General features: G+C 41.0%; 1 protein-coding gene across 1 annotated transcript in view; it reads left to right on the top strand.

Annotated features, from left to right (window-relative positions):
- The window catches only part of col5a3a (collagen, type V, alpha 3a), a 61,957-nt gene extending 44,495 nt beyond the window's left edge, over nt 1–17,462 (top strand). Inside the window, exons 28-67 of the mRNA XM_016248162.1 lie at nt 365–409; nt 643–696; nt 984–1,091; nt 1,180–1,233; nt 1,520–1,573; nt 1,669–1,713; nt 1,860–1,913; nt 2,024–2,068; nt 2,195–2,248; nt 2,328–2,381; nt 2,810–2,863; nt 2,999–3,106; nt 3,342–3,431; nt 3,623–3,676; nt 3,775–3,882; nt 3,984–4,091; nt 4,176–4,229; nt 4,868–4,921; nt 6,584–6,691; nt 7,069–7,122; nt 8,844–8,897; nt 9,790–9,843; nt 10,028–10,081; nt 10,168–10,275; nt 10,347–10,400; nt 10,497–10,550; nt 10,637–10,690; nt 10,771–10,824; nt 10,918–11,025; nt 11,160–11,213; nt 11,348–11,401; nt 11,647–11,754; nt 12,279–12,332; nt 12,487–12,522; nt 12,791–12,844; nt 12,929–13,238; nt 13,951–14,063; nt 14,182–14,250; nt 14,904–15,137; nt 15,939–17,462. Of these exons, the coding sequence (XP_016103648.1) occupies nt 365–409; nt 643–696; nt 984–1,091; nt 1,180–1,233; nt 1,520–1,573; nt 1,669–1,713; nt 1,860–1,913; nt 2,024–2,068; nt 2,195–2,248; nt 2,328–2,381; nt 2,810–2,863; nt 2,999–3,106; nt 3,342–3,431; nt 3,623–3,676; nt 3,775–3,882; nt 3,984–4,091; nt 4,176–4,229; nt 4,868–4,921; nt 6,584–6,691; nt 7,069–7,122; nt 8,844–8,897; nt 9,790–9,843; nt 10,028–10,081; nt 10,168–10,275; nt 10,347–10,400; nt 10,497–10,550; nt 10,637–10,690; nt 10,771–10,824; nt 10,918–11,025; nt 11,160–11,213; nt 11,348–11,401; nt 11,647–11,754; nt 12,279–12,332; nt 12,487–12,522; nt 12,791–12,844; nt 12,929–13,238; nt 13,951–14,063; nt 14,182–14,250; nt 14,904–15,137; nt 15,939–16,085 (3,186 nt within the window). The 3' untranslated portion in view covers nt 16,086–17,462. The remainder of the gene's footprint in view (nt 1–364; nt 410–642; nt 697–983; nt 1,092–1,179; nt 1,234–1,519; nt 1,574–1,668; nt 1,714–1,859; nt 1,914–2,023; nt 2,069–2,194; nt 2,249–2,327; nt 2,382–2,809; nt 2,864–2,998; nt 3,107–3,341; nt 3,432–3,622; nt 3,677–3,774; nt 3,883–3,983; nt 4,092–4,175; nt 4,230–4,867; nt 4,922–6,583; nt 6,692–7,068; nt 7,123–8,843; nt 8,898–9,789; nt 9,844–10,027; nt 10,082–10,167; nt 10,276–10,346; nt 10,401–10,496; nt 10,551–10,636; nt 10,691–10,770; nt 10,825–10,917; nt 11,026–11,159; nt 11,214–11,347; nt 11,402–11,646; nt 11,755–12,278; nt 12,333–12,486; nt 12,523–12,790; nt 12,845–12,928; nt 13,239–13,950; nt 14,064–14,181; nt 14,251–14,903; nt 15,138–15,938) is intronic.
- The last annotated feature ends 1,174 nt before the right edge of the window (nt 17,463–18,636 follow it).

Below are 18,636 nucleotides of genomic sequence, written 5' to 3'. Positions count from 1 at the left end.
GTAGCACTCGTGATGGACATTTGAAAACGCAACAAGGTCTGGGCTTGTTTGTGTGGAAGTGTGTGATGCCTTCAGCATGTGGTCAAGGAATAAAAAATGGATTTATCTTGCTAGCTTGTCATCCAGATTATTATCGTCTGTTTCTATATTCTGTCTCAATGGTGTTTTTATTTGTTGCTGTATTTCTCACCTCCAGCATTTTGCAAGCCGTGACTTTTATTACTTTAAACAGTCAGTGCTGGTATTCATGTCAAGACATCATTTTTGAGATTCTGCCTTTCAGGTGAACGTTCCCTACCTGAGGTTTGGAGATGTGCAGAGATCTCTGCGGCACACACTGATAAATTTTGTTCTTTTCTAACAGGGTGCAGATGGGGTGAGGGGACTGAAGGGTAGCAAGGGGGAGAAGGTGAGAGAAAAAAACATAATCCACTTGTTTTCTCATAACAAAGCCAAGGGAAGAGAAGACTCATTCAGTTATCAGTGTAGTGATAAACCACTGTGCTTTACTGATAGTGGCTTCACATGATGTATGACGTTCTCTGTCGTTTCTTGAATGCATCTCTGTTTTCATGCTGCACATTTGTGTGGAGTAATTTCAAGGTATTTGTGGATAATTTAATTCCTAATTGTCCGTTACAGGGTGAAGATGGTTTCCCAGGGGCCAAGGGTGACATGGGTATCAAGGGAGACAGAGTGAGTCTTTCCATTCAGCCCGAATAGTGTGCTTGTTAAAACAAACATCATTATAATTGCTCAAAAATTTTCAATGCCTTAAATATTAAACTACAATGTTTGAGTGGTCCCACACCGTTTGTGCTATGGACACAAATTACACTTCGTATCATGCAGCTTGTTGAGGAAAGGTATTTTGCCAAAATAAAAAAATGGTGATAACCACTTTTCTTCAGAAAATGTAAGAATGTATATTTATAGATGGCATATATTGCAGATAAAAGTAACTTGTGTGTGTGCATTCTCAGGGTGATACTGGGGCTCCTGGAAATCGTGGTGAAGATGGACCAGAGGGGCTGAAGGGTCAGTCAGGACCCATGGGAGAGCCCGGATCTGCAGGCATTGCTGGAGAAAAGGTAATTGTGGCTTCTAGTCTAATGGGCATTGTTTATATTCCAATTATTTTTGTTTGCCTTCATTTTCCTGACCTCATTCCATGTGTAGGGCAAACTTGGAGTTCCAGGATTGCCTGGATATCCCGGCAGGCAAGGCTCTAAGGTAAAGAATTATCATTGAAATAACAATAACCTGATTTTTTTTTTACCCAAATCTGAAAGCCGCAGGTCTCAGTCATGGTATATTAATATTTCAATATTACATTTTTACTGAGGATGATTAATGGCCATTTAGAGGCTGTTTTATTAATAGCTTATCTGAAACTACAATTATTATTTGGCTTATTTATGGTAATGGGACTTCAGAGGTTAATTTGTGGTTAATTAAATGTAGAGTTTGATTAATGAATGGAATGTGGTAATTGATTAACCTTCACGTCGGTCCACAGGGATCGGTGGGCTTTCCTGGAACAGCTGGGGTGGAAGGAGAGAAAGGAAAGAGGGTAAGAGGCCGGTGCCAAGGTACACTGTCCGAGGGACTACACATACCCCGCTGCATCAATGTGTGTGTGCTCATTTTTATATGCTTTCTTTACAGGGTCCGGCTGGACAGACTGGTCCCGATGGTGAAAGAGGTCCAAATGTAAGTCTTAAGCATACTAATGAAATGTAAAACATCTATTGTTTTACTACATACACATGCAGGGATTATTGAGGGAACAGTCAATAATAATTGATTGAACAATTGTTTTGTAAGCATGTTTGTGTGTTTGGTTCCTGTTGTTGTAGGGTGCACGTGGGGGAAGAGGAGCAAGAGGACCGACAGGAAAGCCTGGAGCCAAGGTAAGAAATCCATCCTCATACAGACAATGATCCTATAGAGTTCCTTTTAAATAGGTGGTATGGTATTTGTTTAAATTCATGTGACGTCCCTTTCTTTGTCTTATGCTCAGGGCTCTGCTGGTCATGACGGTCCACAAGGTGCCGCAGGAGAGAGAGTATGTGTTATCTATTACAATTCTCCTTGTATTACACGGTCAATCTACCAAACTAATTTGAGATTTCACATTTCTTTTCATTGCCAGAGATAAATGAATAACAGTGTTTCTTCTGCTCTGCTTAAGGGCCCTCAAGGTCCACAAGGACGCAATGGAGAGGCCGGGCCAAAGGGACCAAACGTAAGTGACCAGTAAAGAAAGAAAACTCTTTGAGAGAATGAAAGGATGTCTCTAACGGCTTTTTGTCCTTTCTTTTCAGGGCCCTCCAGGAAAGGACGGGTTGCCAGGTCACCCAGGCCAACGGGGAGAGCCAGTGAGTCAATTCATTTTTTTAAAAAGAATCGTTTCATAGAAAGGTAACCATAGTCATGTCCCAAATGGTGTGCTTGATGTGGACTTGTGACACATTTGATGTGACTTGAGAGCACCCTTCTGAATCTTTAAATGACAAATAAGCAAAGACCCTGAGACCACTGTGTGTCCCATTTGTCATTTAATTACTCAAGTGCTTTTAAGAGCCACTGTTTGCCCTCAGTGCTGAGCTAATGCAGACTTCACTGTGAATTACTACCCAACATTTTATGCGGCATCACATCACCCATGTGTGGGGTGAGGACAACATTTGGAACAGGGCCCATCTTGGGCTTTAAATTAATTTCCATATCTAGATACACTGAATAGTAATTAGTTGTTTGATAAGCAGTGGGAAGAACATTTTCACATTCAAGTTTTTTCATACAGGGATTTCAAGGAAAGACTGGTCCCCCCGGGCCTGCTGGAGTGATTGGCCCACAGGTAGGTCGATCATACAGGCTTGAATGAACAATGCCTTCATGCTTCATGGTCTTCGTTCAGTTCCATAAAGCTATGCAACATTTATGAATGTTTGATCTGATCTAATAAAGCTGTCTCACTTATCTTCTATTCCAGGGAAAAACTGGGGAGACTGGCCCCACTGGAGACAGGGGACATCCGGGTGCCCCAGGACCCCCTGGAGAGCAAGGTCTACCAGGAGTCACAGGCAAAGAGGGAGCCAAGGTTAGATATAGCATTAGATTAGATAGCACTGAAATCATCATCATCACGTAACACACCAAACACATCCATCTAGTTATAAGTTACACTGCTCATTACACTCCATATGTTTCTGCTCATTCAATATGAATAGAGCTCCCAGCATGGCTCAGTGCCTATAAAGAGTGATGGATGACTCCTAATGAGTGAGAGAGTTGTGGAAACAAAGATCCATCTTTCTGTGTTCTCTGGTCTCCAGGGAGATCCAGGCCCCGCAGGGCTGCCCGGGAAGAGTGGTCCTGCTGGGCTCCGTGGATTCAGAGGAGAAAGAGGCTTACCTGGCACTCTGGTAATGTAACTCAGCACATCTGAGATAATATCTTCTTATAATCCCTGCTGTCATGGCTGCTGCCTTTACATAAGTGACAACTGTTCCAATATGACAACAGGCTTTGTACAAATAGACAGATGGTGATTGTTCTAGGACTTTTTTGGACATATATATCTTATCTCTACTGTTTTACATGTACGGCTTATTAGGGTACTGCTGGTCTGAAGGGTGGGGAGGGCCCCCCTGGTGTTGCAGGACCAATTGTAAGTGATTTTTCCATTGTCCTACACCTTCCTCCTCCTTTGTGTTTTCCTCAATATACTCCACCTAACTAAAATGTTACATTCCTTTGTCTGTACAGGGTGCCACAGGAGAAAGAGGACCCGCTGGACCTGCAGGTGCCATTGGTCAGCCTGGTCATACGGGAGGTGTTGGCCCCCCTGGGCCAATGGGAGAGAAGGGCGACCCGGTAAGTGTCGACAGGATATTTTACTTGGTGAAATGAGAAGATTTACTACTGTGCTAGAGTAGCTTCAAGTGTAATTACTAATTACCTCTGTTCCTCTTTAGGGTGAGAAAGGTTCATTTGGTCCTGCTGGGCGAGATGGAGAACAAGGGCCTGTGGGATTACCTGGTCCTGCAGGGTCACCTGGTCCACCTGGAGAGGACGGAGATAAGGTAAAGCTTTGACTACTTTTTCAGCAGTTGCACATGCTTGTGCTCATACTGCTTGTTATTTATGGGCATGAGTATGTTTTTCAGGGGGAGACAGGAGGACCAGGGCAGAAAGGCAGCAAAGGAGACAAGGGAGAGGGGGTTAGTATCTCTATCTTGTCTAGGGATGTGTCCGAATCTGAATACCGTGTTCTGAAAGGAAATTATGTGTACTAAAGAACCCCTAATCTGAATAACGTGTTCGGAAAGGAAATTATGTGTACTAAGGAACCCCTAAAGGGAATAAATACGAGATGGGAGGAAAAAATATATTTCAATGCTTTCTCTCGTAATTATATCTCCGGGTAATTACATTGTATATAAAACGCGGGCATCAGGAAGCCGCTATTAATATGCGGGGCATTGAAATCACTTTTGAATGTGTGCTCGCTTTTTAACTTTAACCGCACATTTTACAAGATTAGATTTCAGTTTACAAGATTAAATGTCAGTGGTGCTCAGGATCTGCAAATCATTTGCCATCGTCCTATCAGTCATCTCTCTTTAATCTGTTTATGTGGTAAGTTAAATTTTATGTACTGTAATGTAACAAGCTACTGCTAGCAAGCTGCTAACCATGTCCCTTTAGTGGCTCCGTAGAACGCTTTATTCGTTTTCTGTGCCTTTCCGAATACTGTTTCACTATTCGGGCACATCCTTAATCTTGTCATATGTGCTGAATATTACATTAACTTTCATTAGAGGTATGTAACACCATATCTCTGCATTTTATCTCACAGGGTCCCTCAGGGCCACCTGGAAGCCAAGGACCTCCTGGACATCCAGGAGCACCAGTATGTATGAGTGTGGTGTGCGTGAGGGTGATGTTGCTTACAATTTTGTGTGTGTTCATAGTCCAGCACTCATGTCTCTTTCAGGGTCTGGATGGAGAGCCAGGGCCCCAGGGACAGCAAGGAATGTACGGCCCTAAAGGAGATGAAGGTCCTTGCGGTTTTAAAGGGGCAAATGGACCACCAGGTTTGCAGGTACAGCCTATGCCACATACATATGATTTTTCAGACCATCTTTCCACACTGCGACTGTAAAGTTAAACCAAACTAAACCAATGAAATGTTGGGTCTATAAAAAAACAATAACAATAACAGAAGGTTGTTTGGTTTTCTGGACATTTTTGCAAATAGACTGTCATTTTAAATCTACATCCCTGAGTAGTTACATATTGAGCATTCTGTCAGTTCCAGATGTCCTTATCTATTGACTTGCATGCATGAATTCACTGTTTGCAAAATCTTAGCTCATCTTCATCCAGATGGGACATAGTTTTCACAGTTCATTGAGGGGGTTAATCCACCTTAATTCTGAAACTGTATGCCTCTAAAATTAAATGTGTTTATTTAGGGAATGCCAGGACCCCCAGGAGAGAAGGGAGAGAGTGGCCATGTTGGAGCTATGGTAAGATGTGCATATCATAAACTCCTCATATGAATACTTTGGCACTAGAATCAGTATTTTTGGCCTCTATAATACCCCTAAATGATACACAATGCGTGCAGCAAGTTTGGGAAACAAATACAGAATAAAAAAAAAATCATCTCTCTTTTAGTTCTTGAGTTTTTTAAATTGAATTTGCCACATCCCACAAGAGGATTTGGATTTGAACTGACTGTATTTGAGTTGACGTGTTCTTTCACCCTAGTCCGTGAAATGACCAGATATAAAGAAGTATATATAAATTTTAAAAAGTACAAATTTCTATATATTCAAACAGCTGTTTATCTGTCAGACTGTAAGAAAACTCAGGACTACAATTGAGGCATTTGAGGAAGTTCAACAGTGCATATTGATATAGAGAATTGCTAACAATTTTAATTCTACCTTTAGTACAAATTAAAAGTCTGGATCCCAAATTCGTAGACTGCAAATATAGAAATGGAATTGTAAAATTCTCCAAAAGAAAGGAAGATTCATAAGTACTACACTTCTACATGCAAGTTGTCCCAAACCTGAATGATTCCTCAGATCATGTCATTTGTCAAAGAGAACAGTGCTGTTATTTTGCTAAACCAGTGGTTCCCAAACTTGTTCCTGGAGCCTCAAGCACAACTCACGGTTACTTACATTAACATAAAATGTAAAAACATAGTTTGTTGTACAAATTTGTTCATGAAGAAACAATCATTCACTCGAGTATTAAGTCAGTCCAACATTCCAAACTAGAACGCTTTATTCGTTTTCTGTGCCTTTCCGAATACTGTTTCACTATTCGGGCACATCCTTAATCTTGTCATATGTGCTGAATATTACATTAACTTTCATTAGAGGTATGTAACACCATATCTCTGCATTTTATCTCACAGGGTCCCTCAGGGCCACCTGGAAGCCAAGGACCTCCTGGACATCCAGGAGCACCAGTATGTATGAGTGTGGTGTGCGTGAGGGTGATGTTGCTTACAATTTTGTGTGTGTTCATAGTCCAGCACTCATGTCTCTTTCAGGGTCTGGATGGAGAGCCAGGGCCCCAGGGACAGCAAGGAATGTACGGCCCTAAAGGAGATGAAGGTCCTCGCGGTTTTAAAGGGGCAAATGGACCACCAGGTTTGCAGGTACAGCCTATGCCACATACATATGATTTTTCAGACCATCTTTCCACACTGCGACTGTAAAGTTAAACCAAACTAAACCGATGAAATCAAAGTTGGGTCTATAAAAAAACAATAACAATAACAGAAGGTTGTTTGGTTTTCTGGACATTTTTGCAAATAGACTGTCATTTTAAATCTACATCCCTGAGTAGTTACATATTGAGCATTCTGTCAGTTCCAGATGTCCTTATCTATTGACTTGCATGCATGAATTCACTGTTTGCAAAATCTTAGCTCATCTTCATCCAGATGGGACATAGTTTTCACAGTTCATTGAGGGGGTTAATCCACCTTAATTCTGAAACTGTATGCCTCTAAAATTAAATGTGTTTATTTAGGGAATGCCAGGACCCCCAGGAGAGAAGGGAGAGAGTGGCCATGTTGGAGCTATGGTAAGATGTGCATATCATAAACTCCTCATATGAATACTTTGGCACTAGAATCAGTATTTTTGGCCTCTATAATACCCCTAAATGATACACAATGCGTGCAGCAAGTTTGGGAAACAAATACAGAATAAAAAAAAAATCATCTCTCTTTTAGTTCTTGAGTTTTTTAAATTGAATTTGCCACATCCCACAAGAGGATTTGGATTTGAACTGACTGTATTTGAGTTGACGTGTTCTTTCACCCTAGTCCGTGAAATGACCAGATATAAAGAAGTATATATAAATTTTAAAAAGTAAAAATTTCTATATATTCAAACAGCTGTTTATCTGTCAGACTGTAAGAAAACTCAGGACTACAATTTGAGGAAGTTCAACAGTGCATATTGATATAGAGAATTGCTAACAATTTTAATTCTACCTTTAGTACAAATTAAAAGTCTGGATCCCAAATTCGTAGACTGCAAATATAGAAATGGAATTGTAAAATTCTCCAAAAGAAAGGAAGATTCATAAGTACTACACTTCTACATGCAAGTTGTCCCAAACCTGAATGATTCCTCAGATCATGTCATTTGTCAAAGAGAACAGTGCTGTTATTTTGCTAAACCAGTGGTTCCCAAACTTGTTCCTGGAGCCTCAAGCACAACTCACGGTTACTTACATTAACATAAAATGTAAAAACATAGTTTGTTGTACAAATTTGTTCATGAAGAAACAATCATTCACTCGAGTATTAAGTCAGTCCAACATTCCAAACCTGCACAGCATTTCTCTTAACAGGACTCTGTGTGTGTGTGTAGGATGAGAGTCAATAGAGAACTATAATACAGTGAAAGATGAGGAAACCATGAGAGAAGCTGTATGAGACTGGGGCATTATTCATGAGTGTGAGTGTATAAGTGTCAGGCCCGTGTGAGCCGAGAGTGACAGAAGAGAAAGTGATGCTGGTTCTGAAGTGGAAGGCAGTGTGACAGCTGCTAATCAGATTACCGTGAGCCTGGGCTGTCTAATGAGCACACTCCTTTGTGACAATCTTCTTGCGGCTCCGTCAACCATGAAGGAATGCAAAACAAGATTGTCAACAGTTCCACACACTTGCACGATTAGATGAAGTGCATCAAAACTGGGCAAAAACAAAGCCACAAGACCTCACTGGGAACATCTCATCCATGAGAGAATGCCGTGGACCATGGGATTCCCAGGCCCTAATGCATAGCCACTGAATTTCCAGTTTTCCCTGTACCAGTTTGTGTTAAGCCTCTTTGATGGATTCTGGAGAGTAGGATATTGCATATTGTTGAGCATACACACTCAGCCTTGGTGTTGATCCTCGCGGTAGTCTATCCAGCTGGATGCCTCGCGCTGCACTAATATCTCTTGGTGTGAAGACCGCGTGCGGTGTGCTAGCAATGGTTTTGGTCAGTTTGATTAATGGCTCATGTTCCGCCCTCCGCAGCAATAAGAGGTATACTTCAGGAGTTGAGAATTCATGCAGTGCAACCACAGAATGGAGAAGTGAGATGGTCCTCATTAAAATCCAGTCACAGCACACAGAGAGGAAATCAGCCCGCCCGTAATAGCCTGTCACCACCATGTCAGAGAAAAAAACCCCTCTCTTGACACAGAGAAAGGTGCTGATTGTACAAAAAGAGGAGAGAGAGCAAAAGAGAGAGTACATGTCTAATGATATGTGGGAAATGCTTAAACGTTGTGCTTCTCATCAGGGCCCTCCAGGACAAGATGGCCCACGTGGCCCCCAGGGACCCATTGGGGGAGAGGTAAGTGTCTTTGTGTTTTCCTTCCTGTCTATCAGACTGCTTAGCTGTAGGGTTCAAGTGCAGGACAGTAGATTAGCGCTGATTAGGGGTTGTTGTCCCAATACTGCTGAAACATAATAAGTCTTTGTTTCACGACTCCAAAGAACCCATCCTGTGTATCAACACTCTGCAGATGAAACCCCCCCAGGCTGTTATGAGGTCACATACGACACCTCATTTCTCTTTCCTCAGTCTTTCATCCTCCCCATATCTCTTTCTGCCCACCCTCTGCTGATTTTGAGCATTAAATTATTAACAAGAAGTGGGATATGATCCTTCTGCAAGAGTTATATTTACTTCTCTATGAATGATTAAGGAATATTAGACTATCATCCTTGAGAGAGAGTTATATTTACCTCTATTAATGGCCGCCTTTGAACATCTCCCATGTGTTAATAATTGAAAAGTGAGAGAACAGAGACAAATGCGGCAGTGACCCGTACACCAGCACTCTCATAGAGCTGGAGAGGAGAAGAGAAGTGTTGTGCACCGGAGTTCATTGTGCCCATCATATGAGAAGCGGCCAGTATACATGTGCTGGTCATCTATTTGGCTTCATGTGTGCACCTCACTTAAAGGCACTCAGCAGAGACACTCCAGAGACCAGGGGAACCACTTCAGTTTAGACTCATTCAAGATATTCATACTCAGCCATTGCAGCCATAAATGCCTCAGCCAGGAGGAAGCTGAACAATATGGCGTTTTAGCTTAATAAAATATGATTGCATATACACAGAGACCATGCTTGGTAGTCTGTAATCTCATCACTGTAATGTCAACAGTCTGCAAGTAGAGGAGACAGCCTTGCATGCATTATGAATGAAACTCACTCAGTTTTGTTCTGTGTGGCAAGGGTTCTCAGGGCATGCCGGGCGGAGTGGGCCAGCCAGGAATGGTGGGAGAAAAGGTAGACCTCCCTATCACTGTGTATATGTACAAGTGTTTTTGTGATTTATGGGGGAGGTTGTGTTTATTTGTTGGAGGGTGCTGCCTCTGTAACTACGTAAACATGTAAGCCTAAGTATGATAGATGGTTGCTTTCTTTCTTTTTGCTTCCTTCTCTTTGCCGGTCTCTTTTGCTCTCTGTCTAGGGTGAGGATGGAGAAGCAGGGAATCCAGGAAATGTGGGCGAAACTGGCCCCCCTGTAAGTAATTTCTTCCTGTTGCCTCTTTTCTCATTAGTCTTTGATCCCCTGTGTATCACTAACCTCCCTGTTGCTTTAATGTCAAGGGAGAGAAAGGTGAAGTGGGTGAGAAGGGTGATACTGGCCCCCCTGGAGCTGCAGGACCCCCAGGAATCAGAGGCACACCTGGATCAGATGGACCCAAAGGAAACCCAGTAAGTAACTATTCCCATAGTTAAAACTGTCATGATATTTTTACTCTGACACCATCCATTTTCCTCAATAGGGTCCCCTTGGATTTCCTGGAGATGCGGGACCCCCTGGAGAGTCAGGTGCTAATGTAAGTGCAGCAACACCTGCATAAATTCAAGCTTCAAGATTGACACATATTGATGGCAAATTCACATGGTGATTTGAATATAATTTTTGGTTGTAGGGTATTGATGGTGGTCCAGGAGCTAAAGGGGATAATGGCGAACCTGGTAAAGCTGTAAGTAGAGTATTCAAGCACTTAGAGATATCGATGTAATCATACATTTGTAAAACTAATTCAAATAAATATTCTGTTTTGAACAGGGACCCCCAGGAGCCTCAGGAGAGCCTGGCCCTCAAGGGCCACCTGGACGGAGGGTGGGTTTCGATTGTGTATTAAATGATTCCCATACTATAAAAAAACTCTGTAATCTAATCACTAGTCTCCTTCTACACAGGGTCATGTAGGTCCTGAGGGAAAAGAAGGGAAACAGGGAAAAAAGGGGGCAAAGGTGAGTTTTATTTATAATAAACCTTCACGTAAAATCATATGTAGCAGGTACCCCTTTTTACACAAGGACATCTGTCATTTTTATCTTCTTCAGGGTTCTGCTGGTGCAGAGGGTCCAATGGGAAAAACAGGGCCTGTCGGACCACAGGGACACCCTGGAAACCCTGGTCCAGAGGGTTTGCGTGGGATTCCAGGCTCTGCTGTGAGTCTGTGTTACAGCAAATTAATCTGCTATAAATAGCAGATATGGAACAACGTGATTTACCCACTCTTATTACTGATCTCTCTGAATGCTTAATCTATCTTGAACTTACCACTCTGTCTGGTCCTTTTCAGGGAGAGCAAGGCTTAAATGGGCCCCCAGGGCAAACGGGACCCCCAGGACCTATGGTAAGGTTTTCACCACGTCTTTCTCTCCCATATCGATCTACAACTCTAAGAAAATAAGACAGATGATTTTGGGCTTGTGGCAAATTCTGCCTCAAAATGAAATTTAATTTTGTGATTGGCTTTGCTTTATATAGGGTCCAGCTGGATTACCAGGACTGAAAGGAGATCCCGGCATTAAAGGAGATAAGGTATGAGAGTATCATAAACACTTGACACTGTGAGGTATGATACCTGACTGCATCATAGATGTTTTTTGTCCCGATTACAGTACATCTCTCACTAAAGCCAAGCATAAAACTCTCAAAGCATAACTTCCCAGCACTGTGCTCATTGTGAAATATTGTGAAGTCTTTGTGTTTGCAAAATTATGGCATGTAGTAACTGTAATGGCTCAGTGCACTAGTCTAGCTCTGCTGTTCTTTATGCTGTCTAGGGTCATGTTGGGCTGATTGGACTTATTGGACCACCAGGAGAAATGGGAGAGAAAGGAGATCGAGGCCTGCCAGGAAATCAGGGAGTACAAGGCCCCAAAGGAGATGGTGTATGTATACATTTCTGCTTTTATAAACAATATATACTTTATAGTATATAAGCATTAGATTTCTGGTCTTTGTTGGAATTTTTCTTCTGAGTTTTATTAAAATGTATGTATGGCTGTATTTTATAAAAATTTGATCAAATGTATGTAATGTAAATAATGTAGAGTATGCAACAATGCACAAACATTCTTAAACAAGCCAATCACAAACTCACTGAGCACATGCTAAGAAACTTGAGAAAGTAAGATTGTTGAGAAATGTTCAATAAAAAGCTGTAATTTTCTTGTATGAACCATGTCTTAGAAAGGTATAATGCATTTGAATTTAATGTCTATTTTGTCGATAGATTGTTGGGTAAATGTTAGCATGAATGACTAGTAGCCTAATCGAAGTTGGTAGCATCTTGGGTGTCAGGTGTCAATGAAAAAGACAGATGATAATAATGAAATTGTTACACGGACCCCCCTTAACTGCCTTTATTAATGATGGTCTTAAAGAAAATTTTATTTTGATCTCTTGATAATAGGGTGTTTCTGGTCCCTCTGGCCCGACTGGTCCACCTGGACCCCCCGGGTTGTCTGTGAGTTTTTATATGCATTCCTTTTTTTCACTCTATTTACCTTAGTTTTATTGAGGAACAGCAACTCCTTAGGAAGGTACCTGGTATGTTTAAATGTATTTGTAGAATCATATTGCCAGTTTTTCAATACTGCTATTTTCTATCTCACTGGTAGGGTGCAATAGGTGAGAAAGGATCTAAAGGAGACCAGGTTGGTATATATATTTTTCATTGCAATCTTATTTTTCAGCCTCTCTCGGTTTATATGGTATTTGTTTGTTTTGATCTGAGCTTTTGCTTTTGTTATGAAACCTGAGTGAAAGACATTGTCAGTGCCTGAGTTGTATCCTGCTGCTCTAACTCGGATAATCCCTCTGAACGTATAGCCCTATGAAGCGCTGAGTTGGCAGGGGCCTTTGAGGGAAGTGCCAATTTTAGGGATGCCTGACTAAACTGTTTCTGTTTCTCTCCCCTCGAAGGGAGCTTTCGGTGCAAGAGGAGATCCAGGACCTGCTGGCCCACCTGGACTACCTGTGAGCCATTATATTGTCTCCTTACTTTTCTGTTTGTTTCTGTTTTCCTGTCTCCTCATGTCTCCCATCACTCTGTTTCTCTAGGGCCCACCAGCCACCATGATCGAGCCTCTGCCAATCAGAGAGGGACATAAAAAGCGAAGACGACACTCAAACCGACAAGGAGCCAGAGTCAGGGAAGAGAGTGAGGATGAGGAAGCAGTCCAGCTCAACATGGAGGATTTCCTACAGGCAGACGAGTCCCTGGATGACCCAGAAGGCATGGAGGAGGTGTTCGCTTCACTCAACTCAATGAAAACAGAGGTGGAGCTCATGAGAAAACCACTCGGGACCTTCGAGAGTCCTGCCCGCACATGCAAGGAGCTGATGTTGTGCCATCCAGAATACAAAGATGGTGAGGAAATTTACACACATTTTCCATTAGTTAATTAATTTCTTCTATGGGGGGGAATTCACTAAGAATGCCTGCAAATTTTGCCCATGCTGCCTGTTCACTAAAGGAATTATGCAAATCAGGTAACAGCACACAATCTAAGCTGAATAGAATTTGCACAGTGCATTGAGTGCAATTCTCTATCAAGCAGGTCAATTCAGAGTGCTTGGTTGTAAAAGATGCTGCAGACTACCACAATCTGACAAACTTACTGAAACTATATAGAATCACTACATTCCACTGAAATCCAGACACCTGAATCAGCTTTTAAAAATGCAGAACATGCACTTGTCTACACCCCCTCTCTCTCTCTCTCTCTCTATATATATATATATATATATATATATATATATATATATATATATATATATATATATATATATATATATATGACTTTCAAACTTTCTCTTGACAAATTGTCACTTATTATAACTTATATAAAAAGGATTCTCAATTCTGAATCCCACATGACATTGGCAAATAGCACTAGCAGTATCTTTAATGATTCTAATTTACATAGAAAAGAGCTGTATTTGTGCTCTTTGTGTGTTTATTTAATAAAAAAAAAAATACTGAAAGGGACTTTTTAGTGAATTTGCCCCATGTTATTCTCCCCAGCTAAATGAGTATTTAAAAACTATTTTAAGAGATCTTGCAATCCACCCCCTCTTAGGTGAATATTGGATCGACCCAAACCAAGGCTGCCATCGAGACTCCATTAAGGTTTTCTGCAACTTCACTGCGGAGGGGGAGACCTGTCTGCACCCTGATAAACGATTTGAAATGGTGACTCTCAAACCATACTCATGTACACTACACACGTCTTCCTGCAGTCTCAGTTCAACAGGCCTTCTGAAGTCTGAAGAAAAACACATCTGATCTGTCTCCTCATCTATCAATACAGGTAAAGCTGGCCGCCTGGAATAAAGAAAAACCGGGCAGTTGGTACAGCCAGTACAGAAAGGGCAAACAGGTGCTTTTCTCTCATCTTTTCACAGTCTGACTGTCAACACGTATGCAGCACCGAGTTTGAATCTAGACACCTTTTTATATAACTTTTTGCCTCAAAATTGTTTATTGTCGATAAACAGAAAGGCCACAATTTGTAAGAAACATACTGCCTGATGCAATAAATAGACCAGTTGTTATACAGAATTTTTACTCTCAAATTAATGGTGGAACATGGTGAAAGATTTTCTAAACTGTCAAACAATCAACAGAGATGCACCACTCAGTGGGTATGTGTCTTTGATAAAAAAATAAAAAATAAATGGTATGTCTGGTCTAGAAAAGAGATATGGTGGAATTTATATGCGGCTCTATCTGAAATGCCTCGGGCCAAACTCTCTTGAGTGCACGCTAGCGACCTCCATCCGTCTTGACTCATTAAATGATGCTTGAGACTAACAGCTAAAGCCTGTTTCACTCGGAGCTCATTCGTAAGGTGTGACATCTGACCTTGTTATAGAGATTAAGGCAGACAGATGTCACTCTATCCTGCCTTTGTTAGAAATAAAATCTAGGAGGGGTGTTGAAGTTAGTATGGATGTCACGCAATAAATGTGTCTAAAGAACTGTCTTTGATTAAGCTGAGTGCTCCTTACCCATGATTCCCCATTGCTGCAGTTCTTCTATATTGACACTGATGGAAATCCAGTGCCTGTGGTCCAGATGACCTTCCTGAAGCTCCTCAGTGCCACAGCTACGCAGCCCTTCACCTATAGCTGCCAGAACTCCGTCGGCTGGTACGACGTGGTGAGCCACAGCCATCAACATGCCGTACGGTTCCGCGGCAGCAACGACGAGGAAATGACGCAAGCCAAATCGCCCTTTATCACATCACTGCATGATGGTTGTCAGGTGAGGAGATTTATGAAATTTAAGATGACCTCACACAAGCAATTTGTCCACAGGTTGGTGAATAAACACCCTCAAACGTATAGTGCAATTCTAGTACACCCCAAAAACCAAATCAAGACTTTGTAAAAGGGCATAATAGGACCCCTTTGACATTTTTGATAGTTACTGCAGGTCTTTTCTGAGGTGCCTGAAGAACCTGGTTATGCCGTCACCGTGTGTTTGTTTGTAAACAGTAATTTTGTCTGTATGGGAAGTATTACTCGCTCGAGAACTCCGGTCTGACGCACGCGGGTTCTCGCGTTATTTCCTTATCACTTCTCGCGTGTGTTTTGTTGTGAAACTAGTTTGCGGACCAGACAGAGCTGTCGGCGATTCTTCCTATTGTGAAGTCATGCAATGTGAAACCCCCTGTCGCCGATCCATCGTGCAATGTGAACACAGCAGCAACTGACTGCTACCTCAGATAGTCACACAGTGTGAAAACAACGGCGATCCAACGAGTTTGAAAATCACGCAGTGTGAACTCGGCATTAGAAAAAAATGCCCACACTTAGTTTCTTGAAGTTTAATGAATCACCAAATTAGCCTTCCCTCAGTGGAGAATGGGGAGCTAAAAACAGTCAGAACAAGCTAATTCTAAAATAGCACCCAAATAAGCCTATTTCAGCAGGAGTTTAATGCATTATCCAACAACGGAACCTCACAGGGATACACTCAGCAATTCATTCCTGAGCAAAAATACACTATAAAAGCCCAAACCAGGAACCTTCTTTCAGCTCACGTTTCATTTTCTTTCCACAGACACATAAGGGTCAAGAGAGAACCGTGCTGCAGATTGACTCGCCGCGATCAGAGCTTCTTCCGGTCATAGATGTAGCAGTATCAGACTTTGGGAATAACAACCAGAAGTTTGGCTTCCATGTTGGACCAGTGTGTTTTAATGGCTAACACAGAGCGCCTCATCACAGGACTCGCCAGCTAAAGAAACGAGGCCACCAGTGATATTTATTAAGTAATATGTAGAGGGTGGGTTTGTGGCATGTTTCCAAATGACTTTTGAACATCTGATGAGTTGCAAAAGCCCACAAATCCATGGTGGCTATGCAAGGATGCCAACCAGGACAAACTAAGCACATTTATCAAAGAGAAGTCTTTTTTATCTCCTTTTCTGTCTGTCTTTATACTGTACTCACCTGTGGATAAAATTATGAGGCGTGACCCACTAGAGTTCCCAGAACTGCTCCAGCTGAAAAACAAATACATCGTTTGTCTGTCATCTGCGCCACAGACCGTTTTAGCCCACAGTATATATGTTGAATTTACAGCCTGTGACTGGGATCTCATATTTGTTTGTCTCATTTGATAGCAATGATTTGAAATTAATTTGCCACTTGAGGGATCAGCTTCGACATTGAAGAGTAAATATTTCCGAGACCCACTTTCCTGCCTTGACTGCAATATGATGCCAACTGAGGCAATGTTATACCTCTTTACTTGTTTGACAAGAAAATACCGCCCCGATCTGTTTGTAATTCCTCGCTTGGATATTCCCTGTCGCATCAAACTTGCAGTGTTACTCATCTTTAATCAGTGCACGCTCATACATAAACAATGCTAAATAAGGCCCAAGCTTTTCAAAACGCAAAGCAGTTTATGTGCATGACTCAAATGGAGCCCAGATGTTTATTTATATGTAAAGTAGTCCGCTCACTTAAGCTGCTTGTCTTGTTAGCAGGCAGCCTAGTATGTTTGCCTGTCAGTGATCCATGTTTCCATGGCGCTAGCGTATCAACCTTTGCTCCACACAGCTGAATTGCTTCATATATGTGTGGTAATGAATGAAAAATACTGTGTCGGATTGAGAGAGGGGTGTCATACGAGCATTACACTGAAGACTGACTAAATTATGCTTCTTTTTAATGTAAATTCATTCATATCTGAATATGTGATTACCAAGTTCCTGATCATCAACCTCAGAGGATTGTGTGCTGTGTATGTGTGTTGATATGTCTTGTTTGTTGCGTGTTCCCACTGTGGTGCTAAAGCGATTTGTTTTTTTTGCAATGTGTAATGATAATTTGTTGTCTCAGGGGCAGAGGTAGGAAAAGGGAAGACATCTGTGGTGCTTAATACTAATGGAGGGAGATAAACACTCTCAGAAAACAAAGTGCTGTAATATACAGCCAATATGGTGCAAAATATATTTGTAAAGAGCAGGCTTGCCGATGATGTAATGCTGATATCTATATAATATATTGGCAAATTATACAGACGTACACAAAATTGCTAAGAGTAAATGCATTTTATACAATGTTTACTCAAAACTCACATAAAATAAAAAAAAGAAAAAGGTTTACTATCTGTTGAAAATGAAAGTAGTAACTTCCAAATCTGTTTATCGAGCAATGGCGATCGATTTTACACAATATATACTCAAATTGAAAAAAACAAAAAATTATTCAGAAACTGATTATTTTTAATATTAACTATACAACGCAAAAGTTTTTACTCAGTATTTTTGTCTACTTTTCCAGTACAAATATATAAAAATTCTTAAATCAAAATTGAGAAGCTATTTTTTATTTTAAATTAAGCTAATTGTGCTTAGAACAAGAAAAAATAACTGCCAGTGGGATAAGAAAATAATCTGTATTTTTTTAACCCCATTGACCCTATTAACTCAATTAATTTTGATTCCCCCCCACCCTCAGAAAACAAGACTTATGTCATTTTGCAAGTAAATATATCTCAATTTAAGAATTTTTCTGAATTATATTTGTACTGTAAAGCAAGGCAAAAATACAGACTAAGACAAGGTTGTTATTAGATATGGACATTAAGCAAACTACCAAATCTGTTAATCGGCACATTAAATTAAACACACTTTATCCATAAATATTAATTACGTATTGACAGGATTGCTAGATTTGAAACTACATAATGTGGATCAACCAAATTTGTTAATTGGACAATCCCACAGACTAAATATTCTATCGCTAGCATCCTTATTTCTAAACTAACTTCAGTCCTGCCCATCCTGACCTCTGAACCCTCCTTTGTATAGTGTCTGTGCTACTAATTTTAAATAGTGTACAGTTATTGTAAGTATGAATGATAATACTAATTTTGTTGCCTGACAGTTGTATTTGTGAAAAAGTGATGAGCGAATTAAAAAATGCTTTTCTTTTAAGGAGACTTTTTCGTTGTCTTCAGAGTGCAAGCAATTTTTCGGGTTCTGAGGCAAGTGTCTTTTTGGAGAGGATCTGTGGATGTCTTCGATAAAGGCAACAGACAAGCATGTCTCTTCATTAACCGCAGCTACATTCTCTCGCTCTCTCTGCACTTGTAATCAACATCACTTCCTACCTTGCAGATGTAATCAACTCTGATTCATTCCCCAGTTCATTTATTTCAATTAACTTTTGTTTCCTTCCCCAGGAGAGGAACCACAAGGAGAAGGGGAAGCAGACAGCCCTTTGTGTGTACAAGGGTGCATAAA

This window comes from Sinocyclocheilus grahami, unplaced genomic scaffold, assembly GCF_001515645.1.
Source record: "Sinocyclocheilus grahami isolate Dianchi unplaced genomic scaffold, SAMN03320097.WGS_v1.1 scaffold868.1, whole genome shotgun sequence".
In the NCBI taxonomy this organism is placed as follows: domain Eukaryota; kingdom Metazoa; phylum Chordata; class Actinopteri; order Cypriniformes; family Cyprinidae; genus Sinocyclocheilus; species Sinocyclocheilus grahami.
Note: the sequence above shows the minus strand (reverse complement) of the source record. Positions and strands in the feature narration are given on the sequence as shown.